This window comes from Ovis aries, chromosome 19 (genome assembly GCF_016772045.2).
Source record: "Ovis aries strain OAR_USU_Benz2616 breed Rambouillet chromosome 19, ARS-UI_Ramb_v3.0, whole genome shotgun sequence".
NCBI lineage: Eukaryota > Metazoa > Chordata > Mammalia > Artiodactyla > Bovidae > Ovis > Ovis aries.
Window position 1 is genome coordinate 11,600,087 of NC_056072.1, and position 8,410 is coordinate 11,608,496.

The 8,410-nt window shown below is 61.0% G+C and overlaps 1 protein-coding gene across 4 annotated transcripts in view; it reads left to right on the forward strand.

Moving 5' to 3' along the window:
- DLEC1 (DLEC1 cilia and flagella associated protein) overlaps positions 1–8,357 on the forward strand; it is an 87,143-nt gene extending 78,786 nt beyond the window's left edge. Inside the window, exons 24-37 of one of the 4 annotated variants that reach the window (XM_027958016.2) lie at positions 281–351; positions 795–946; positions 2,658–2,776; positions 3,279–3,349; positions 4,044–4,246; positions 4,326–4,436; positions 4,540–4,665; positions 4,749–4,843; positions 5,014–5,098; positions 5,202–5,414; positions 6,749–6,910; positions 7,592–7,745; positions 7,976–8,099; positions 8,186–8,357. In XM_027958016.2, coding sequence (XP_027813817.1) covers positions 281–351; positions 795–946; positions 2,658–2,776; positions 3,279–3,349; positions 4,044–4,246; positions 4,326–4,436; positions 4,540–4,665; positions 4,749–4,843; positions 5,014–5,098; positions 5,202–5,414; positions 6,749–6,910; positions 7,592–7,745; positions 7,976–8,099; positions 8,186–8,312 — 1,813 coding nt within the window. In that variant the 3' untranslated portion in view covers positions 8,313–8,357. Of the gene's footprint in view, positions 1–280; positions 352–794; positions 947–2,657; positions 2,777–3,278; positions 3,350–4,043; positions 4,247–4,325; positions 4,437–4,539; positions 4,666–4,748; positions 4,844–5,013; positions 5,099–5,201; positions 5,415–6,748; positions 6,922–7,591; positions 7,746–7,975; positions 8,100–8,185 lie in introns of those variants that run through there. The other 3 variants (XM_042236490.1, XM_042236491.2, XM_042236492.1) reach the window with 3 other exon arrangements.
- The last annotated feature ends 53 nt before the right edge of the window (positions 8,358–8,410 follow it).

An 8,410-nucleotide genomic window follows, 5' to 3' on the forward strand; every position in this document is an offset into this window, starting at 1 on the left:
TGCGGGTCAGGGGTCCCTGCCCTCGAGCACTCCTGATTTTGTTAAGACTGGCAGGCAGCCTGCCGCTGAGATGCTTCGGGTGGTGGGGTGCCGAGGGATCAAAGACCATGGGTGGAGGTGAAGAGGAGCCCTGACCGGCTCTCCATGGGAGGAGAAGCAGGGCCACCTTCCTCTGCTGGAAAGCCGGGGGGGAGGGGGATGCTGGTTGCCTGGGGAGATGGCTGAGGTCTGGGTGAGGGCCTAGATGGCTTGATGCGATTTCCGTACCCCTCTTGTCAAGCCCCGACATGCCTCCCACCCTGCTGAAGACGGCACGGATGCGGGAGCTCTTGGCCAAGCGTGAGCAGTGGGGTAAGAGCCCAGGCCCGGGCAGAGCAGGGTTTTGTGGGGCCTTTGAGGATGTAGGCCACCTGCTGCAGGAAGGGTACCCTGGCCAGAGTCACTCCTCAGCGTCCTTTCTAGCCAGGTCCCTGAGATGGCCATGGCTTCCACCGAACAGCCCCCGCTCTTTAGAACACGGCCACCTTCTTGCTAAGGAAGAGGGTCTATGTACAGGGTCTGGCTTTGATTTGGGATGGGTGGTGGCTGGTGGCTTAGGAGTGAGGGCTCCCACTTGGCCTCATGGCAGTGAGAGAGCTGGACCCTGGACCCCAGGCTTGCAGGAGGGTCTCTTTAGGTGGACCAGGGAGAGACTGCAGGTGGCTTGTCTAGTTCAGTGCTTTGCTGACACTTGAGGGTTGGGACCTCTTTCCTGCCCGGGGGGGCTTCCTCACCATTCCTGGGTCTCATTGCAGAGTTTATGGAAAGCATGCTGTCCCATGGAAAAGGAGCAGCCTTCTTCCCCCACCTCTCCCGGGGCGTGCTGGGTGCCCACCAGAAGCTCAGCATCGACCTCACTGCCTGTGCCAACATGTGGGGGGAGTACTGGGATAGTCTCATCTGCACGGTAAGTGTGGCCGGGCGGGCGGGCAGGCAGGCAGCCTGGGGCACAGGGACCCCCACCCTGGCCCCCACCTGCAGGCTCACTCTCCTCTGACACCCAGCCCTCAGCCTCACAGGTCTCACCAAGTAGAAAGGTGATGCCTGCTGAGCTCAGGATGGGCCTCTGCATTGACCAGCAGCCCTGGGATTCCTGCAGGAAGGGTCCCATGAGCAGAAGCACCCACATCTTTGCCCATGAGGTCCTCCTGAGGCTGGGACCATACTTAGGAGGGTTGAGGGGTCAGATGGGCTTCCTGCCCTGGCCAGAGTCTGAGACCCAGAGTGGGCAGTAAGCGTGGAGACGGCATGGCCTCCCAGAGCCACAGCCTCACCCAGGCCTTGGTGAGGGCATCGTTCATTCCCTGTCAGCCCATTCACTGACTCCGTCATTCAGCATGAACTGAGACCTTATATGTACAGGTTCCTGTGTGGGCCCCTGGACTGGGTACAGGGGTGAGGAAGACAGCAGACCACCCTAGTAGGGAGCGCCTAGTTTAGGATGAAGGGGTGAAACAGGTTCCACGTCCTATGTCATTTAATTATTGCACAGATTTTCAACTATTTAGTAAATTGGACAGGTGAGTTATGGTAGTTATTTGCTTTAAATTGTGTTCTAGCCAATGACCAAGTGGTGATCACTTTAATATACAAAGAGTTCTTAACTAACAATAAGAGTGGGTGGCACAAGCATCTCAAGGGGCAGAGGGTCATAATAGGCTGTTCAAGAATGACAGCTGGAGATGGCCAGTGAACATGAAAAGTATTTCATCAGCACTGCTAACTAAAGAAGGGGAAAACCCTGGTGGTCCAGTTGTTAGGACTCGGCATTTCCATGGCAGGGGGCCTGAGTTCAGTCCCTGCTCTGGAAACTAAGATCCACAAGCTGCATGACATGGCCAAGAAAAAAGTGAGAATGAAAGGCACCCGGAAAGACTGGATTTGCGAGATGAGCAAGGCTTAAAATTGTCGATGGAGGTGCAGGGATGGGTGCCCATGGGCACAGTGGGGCTGCTGGGAAATGTGTGCCCTTCAGAGGCACTTGTGCAGGGCGCTGGGGACGCACATTTAAAGTTGCCCCAAGGAAAGAAGTGGATACACGAACAAACAAGTTTCATACCAGGCTTTTCTTCTCAGCATTGTTTATCATAGAGGAGGAGAAAAAGGAGACAGTGTAGACGTGTGTCCACCAGGAGAAGATCAGATAAAATGTTAGGCTACATCCATACCCTGGGATTCCCACAGCCAGTTCAACAATGCCATAAACCTTCATCAGTAAAATTATCGTATGTGGTTAAAAGAAAAAAAAAAGATTACCAAAATGAAAGCATGCCCAGAATGCCCCTCATTTATATCTGTTTTATGCACACAAGTCTGTCTAGACAGTTCTAACTGAAATACTAACTGAGTCATGCTGTGGCGTGGGATAGGATTATGGGTGAAATATAGTCCATGTTAAATTTTAAAAAATAAGTGATTTTGACTAGCAGAGAAAATGATCACTATTTCCATTTAAAAGATGAAGAAATTTCATCCAAAGAGCCATAAGAGGCCAAAGGCCATCAGGCTGGGAGACAGTGGTCACACGTGGAGGCCCTGGGCTGGCTGGAGGAGGGGATGAGGCACCTTGGGGCCGTGGTGGCAGCAGGGGATGACGGAGGATTGGTGTGCGTCTGCAGGTGGGAGACCTGCCTCCAGCAGTCATCCCGGTGCACATGGCGGTGGTGGGCTGCCCCATCAGCTCCCAGAGGACCCCCCACTACACCACTGACCAGACCCAGAGGGAGCCCATCATCAGGTACCGCTCCTTGCCCACCTCCCCTCCGCTAACCCCGGAACCCTCTGGCCTCCATCCCGGCTGTCCACACCAGCTCGTTGCTGCCCAGCTGGCCCAGTGCCGCCTGGTGTCACCCAGCACGAAAGCCCTGGGCCAGCACTACCCCGGAGGAGAGAGGCCTCAGGGGCATGGCTGTGATCTGCACGTCTCAGAGGGCTCTGGGGGGACAGGAGTGAGCAGTTGGTGGCGCCCGAGGTCAGGGCCGTGCCTGGGGCCCCTCACTGGGGTTTCTGTGGTTGGTCAGGGTGGTTGGAGAGTGGGGAGGCGGGTGACTGGGCCAGTGAGCAGCCCTGGGTCACGGTTCACTGGGGGGTCATGTTGGGGTGGGCCTCCAGCCCTGGGGCTCTGTGAGTCCGGGGTGAAGACAGACCACTATGGGCCTCCTCCCTGCCCAAGCCCAGCCCTCCTCTCTGAGGTGAATTGGCCTGTAAGGTGTGTGCTGATCCTGGTCCCCTGCCTCCAGGTTCGGCACCCGGGTCTCTGGAGGAGACCAAGTCACCCGCATCCTTCGCCTGAATAATTCCAGCCCCTGTGGTGAGACGCTCATGAGAGAAATTGGGGCTCTTGCTTCAGGCTGTGCCAGGTGGGGGCCAGGATGGGAGGGCAGCTGCTGGCCCACAGCCTGGACCCTGGAGTCCAGCGGGCCTGAGGTACAGAGAGAGGACTTCAAGGGCTAAGGTGGGGAGTGGCCAAGCCAGTCAGGGGTCGTCAGAGCCACTTCCACCATGAGGCCAGCACTTGCCCTTGCCTGTAGAACCTGGTGTCTTCCACTGTGCCCGGGCCAGATGCCCGCCCTGGCCACATTCACCTGGTGCTGGACAGAACGTGCAGAGCACACCTTTTCCTTTCAGCCAGCAGCCCCTGTGCCGCTTGCTGGGAGCTAAAGGATGGAGGGGAGAAGGCAGGGGCTGTATGGGTGGGAGGAGCCGGGAAGTCAGCAAATAAGCAGAAGGAAAAGCAGCTGTAGGGAGAGCACAGGGAGGCCTGGATTTGTGCATTTGGACATGAACGCTGGTCTTGGGATCCAGAGGACAAAGGGTGATGGAGCCGATGGCATAAGCCTGTAGACTTGAAACAAGAATTGCCTGGAAGTGACAATGATAAACGAGGCCCCCACCAGCCTGTCCGGGAGAACTGGTGGCCTCTGGGGCCTGCAGGGAGTGGGCCCCAGGCAGGAGTCATCTGCTCTTTGCTTACTCCTCACGCCTTTCTCCTGCATCTGCCCCAGACATCCGCCTGGACTGGGAGACCTACACTCCAGAGGATAGGGAGGACCGACTGCTGGAGCTGCTGGTGTTCTATGGGCCGCCCTTCCCGCTACGTGACCATGCTGGGAACGACCTCCTATACCCCGAGACCCCGGAAAGCAGCGGCTCCTTCTGGTCCCCAAGTCCCTCTGAGTCTGAGTCCAGCCGTGAAGCCACCCCATCTGTGAGCAAGGGTGGCGGGTGGGCCGCTGGGCCGGGTCAGCGGGTCTCAAACTGAGCCTCGGCGACTCCCTTGACCATAGGCCGAGGGCAGCTCCAGTGCCGGCGCCCCCCAGAAGATCATCTCGGTCATCCTGCAAGGGCATGAGGGGATGCCCTCTGACCACCTGTTCTCCATCAGCCCCAAGCAGGTGGTGAGTGGGTGGGGCTGGGAGCTTCGGGGAGCCATCCCCCTGACCAAGGCTGGGGGTGGGGTGGGGTGCGGTTGTCCAGCGCTGAGGCTGCTGTGCCTGCCAGGTGGTCCCTGCGGGGGGGAGCAGCACCATCCACATCTCCTTCACACCCGTGGTGCTGGGCCCCAACGTCCTGCACAAGGTGGAGTGTGTCGGCTACGCCCTGGGCTTCTTGAGCTTGGACGATGAGGTGAGCGCTTTGGGCCTGGGGAGGGCTTCCCCCCACCCCACCCCACCTCTCAGGACTCCAGTGATGGGGCCTGGGCTTGGTAGGTGGAGAGGGAGCTTCCGGGCCGGAGGCGCCGCCTGCAGGACTTTGCCGTGGGACCCATGAGGCTGGACCTGCACGGCTACGTCAGGCCGGCGCAGTGAGTCCACAGGGCCACCTGGCCCGCCTCCTGCCCCTGGTGGGGAGCAGCCTCCTCGGGCGCTGCTGGGGACCATCCCGGGCCTTGGGAACAAGAGGATGGGCACGGGAGGGTGGGGCCGGCCAGGGGCAGGTGAGGCCCCGAGGCCCATCCCGGGCTGTCGCCGGCAGGCTGAGCGTGGAGTGGGACTACGGTGGCAGCGTGGTGTTCTGGCAGCAGGCCAGTGACCTCATCCCCGAGCAGCCCTGCGCTGGGGTGAGTGTGCGGCCCCCCTGCCCTCCTGTGTCACCCAGGTGCCCCCCACCGGCCCTCCAGGGGCAGAGCCTAGCAGTCTGAGTCCCCGCCTTGTGGTTGCCAGGTGCTGAGTGAGCTGGTGACCACCCGCCACCTGAAGTTGACCAACACCACGGAAATCCCTCACTACTTCCAGCTCCTGGTCTCCAAGCCCTTCTCCGTTTCTCAAGAGGGGGCGAGCCGCAGCCACCGGGCCCTGGGCCGGAAGCAGGAGGGTGAGCAGGAGACGGCAGCGAGGGGCAAGCAGCTGGTGCTCCACCCACAGGAGAACACACTGGTCAGTGGCGGCGTCTGCGGTCCCCGCCAGGGGGCACACACGCCTGGGCCGGGGCCACCCTCCTCTCACGTTCCCGCACATGTATGTACAGAGAGCCCAGCCACACGGCACCCTCCCAGGGCTGCACTCAGACACAGACAGCGGTGGTATCCAGGCCCCGCCACGCCCTAAGCACTCAGGGGCCAACTCCCCAGACAGACAAGACTAGCCAGCGCACGCACACACACAGCCACACACACCCACAGTCCCACACACACACCCCCACTCACCGTCCCACACCCCCACCCCCATCATCTCACACACACACACCCCCACTCACCACTCAGGGGCCAACTCCCCAGACAGACAGGCAGACAGACAAGACTCCAGCCAGCGCACGCACACACATACAGCCACACACACCCACAGTCCCACACCCCCACCCCCATCATCTCACACCCCCACCCCCACTCACCGTCCCACACCCACCCACTGTAACACACACACACCGTCCAGCACATATACACCGTCCCACACACACACTCAATCTCCCACACACACCCCCACTCTCCCACACACACACTCAATCTCCCACACACACACCCACTCTCCCACACACACACCGTGCAGCACACTTTCTGCACAGGGGTCTCCACATGTAGATGTGCCCTGACCTATCAGAGCGCACACTCACGAGCCCTAGACACACCAGTCTGCCTTCATCCCCTCTGCCCGCGTCCTGGTCCTGAGAGCACCTCCACATGGCACAGACCCTCCCCACTCACCTGCCCTCTTGCAGAGTTTCATCACCGTCTTTCCATAAATGTAAGCCACACTGGTCCCAGGCCCCCCCTCCAGAGATGAGAAGGCTAGGGCCGAGGCCTAGGAATCTGTATTCCTAACAGGTCCCTTGAGTAAACTTGTGCAGTTAGGTCTACAGACCTGGGTTTGGGAGCCACATGTCCAAGGCCCCTCCCATGAGGCCTCAGTGATACCTTTGCCCTCTCCCCACAATCACCAGGATGACCCCTGAGCAAGGGTAAGCTGACTCTGTGCCCCACAGCCAACAGGGTGACCCCTGAGCAAGGCTAAGCTGACTCTGTGTCCCATGCTTGAAACTCAGGTGGGGCCCCTCACTGCCCTCAGGACAGACACAGGCCTGCCCTGGGCCTGCGGGCTTGCACACAGCCCTGGTCACCCGAGGGGAGGACAGCTCCATTCCTCGGGCCCCTCAGCTCCTGACGGCTGCTGGGCACAGAGCAGGGTCTGCAGGAAGGAAGGGTGGAGCCCCAGATGGGCAAGCTGCTGCCTGCCTCCAGCAGCCTCAGGTGACAGCTCGCCCACAATCTGCTCAGGTGAACGTGTCCTTCTCGCTCTCCCTGGAGCTGCTCTCCTATCAAAAGCTCCCGGCTGACCAGATGCTGCCCGGAGTGGACATTCAGCAGAGCCCGAGTGGAGAGAAGCAGATGGTGTTCACACAGAACCTGCTGCTGGAGTACAGCAACCGGACCTCCCAGGTGAGTCCCCGGCCTGGCTCACATGGTAAAGAGGGGCACCAGGCTGAGCTCTGCTCAGGTGGAGTCCCGACCCCGATCGTCTGGCACGTGGAGAGATGGGGTCATCTCCATCCTTACCAGCCTCAGGAGCTCAGAGCCAGGTGGGGTGCTGGAGTGTGGAATATCAGGGAAGGCTTTCTGGAGGAGGAGGTGGCATGTGAAGCCTGCACATTGTTTAATGGAGAAAGAAGGGGCCAGTCCAAGGGAATGGCCTGACAGCGCCGACAGTGAGCAGCTGAGGGACGCCTCTGGGGCTTGTCTGGGACTGTGTGTGCACCAGGTGAGAAAGCCATGGGCCTTGTTCTGTGGGCTGTGACAGGCTCCACACCCCAGCCCCGCAAGCTTCTGAGGGGAGAGGCCAGGGGGAAAGGTGAGGGGGCCCAGAGCCCAGGAGGAGCAGAGGGCTGGATAAGGGGGACAGGTAGGCAGGGAGGGGACTCGGGCAGGGAGTGGAAACCACAGCGCTGGATCAGGGGAGAAGGGAGCAGACGGCGCCTCCCTGGTCGCTTTCCTGCTGGAACCCCCCCAGCGGCCTCCCACCAGCGGCGGTGCTGCCTATGGGCTCCTCAGAAGCTGCTGCGCGGAGGGCTGGCAGGGTCCCGTGTCCCTGCTGCTCCCCTGGCTGGCTGGCTCTGTCCCTAGGTGGTGCCCCTGCGGGCCGTGGTGGCCGTGCCTGAGCTGCAGCTCTCCACCAGCTGGGTGGACTTTGGCACCTGCTTCGTGAACCGGGACCGGGTCCGGGAGGTCTACCTCATGAACCTGAGTGGCTGCCGAAGCTACTGGGCCGTGCTGACAGGTGTGTTAGGCCCTCCTCCCTAACTCCGCCAGACCGAGACCCCCCAGGAAGGGGCCTGTGGCCCTGTGCTGATGGGCTGGACCCCCTGGGAATTGCTGCGCTGACGGCCACTTCCCCCATCCGAAGTGGTCCCCCCCCAGGGTAGTGGGCAGCAGCAGAAGCGCCAGGAGGCGGGGGTCAGCGCCGCAGGCGGTGCGTGGAGCTGCCTGCGTGTCCTCCCCATCCTGCAGGCCAGCAGGAGCCAGATAAGGCCCCCGTGGCCTTCAAGGTCTCCCCAAGCAGTGGGCTGCTGGAGGCACGACCGGTCAACGCACCCCCCACCTCTGTCACCCTCCAAGTTTCCTTCACCGCCAGGTATGGCCCCCCACAGCCTGGCTGGCGCTGCCCCCCCGGAGCCCTGGGCCAGCACCCCTCCTGATTTAAGCCCCGGCTTCCCATAGGAGCTGTGAGCTGTACGAGTCCACGCTGGTGGTGGAAGGCGTGCTCGGGGAGAAGCCGTGCACCCTGCGGCTCCGGGGCTGCGGCTCGTATGACGAGAGACACGCTTCACCCCTGCACCAGCTCTGAGGCTCTGCCCTCAGCCCCCAGTCCTGGAAATAAACATGGCCCGGAGCTCTGGAGCGGTTTACTGAGCACGGGCCTCTGCTGGGGGACCTCTGAACAGC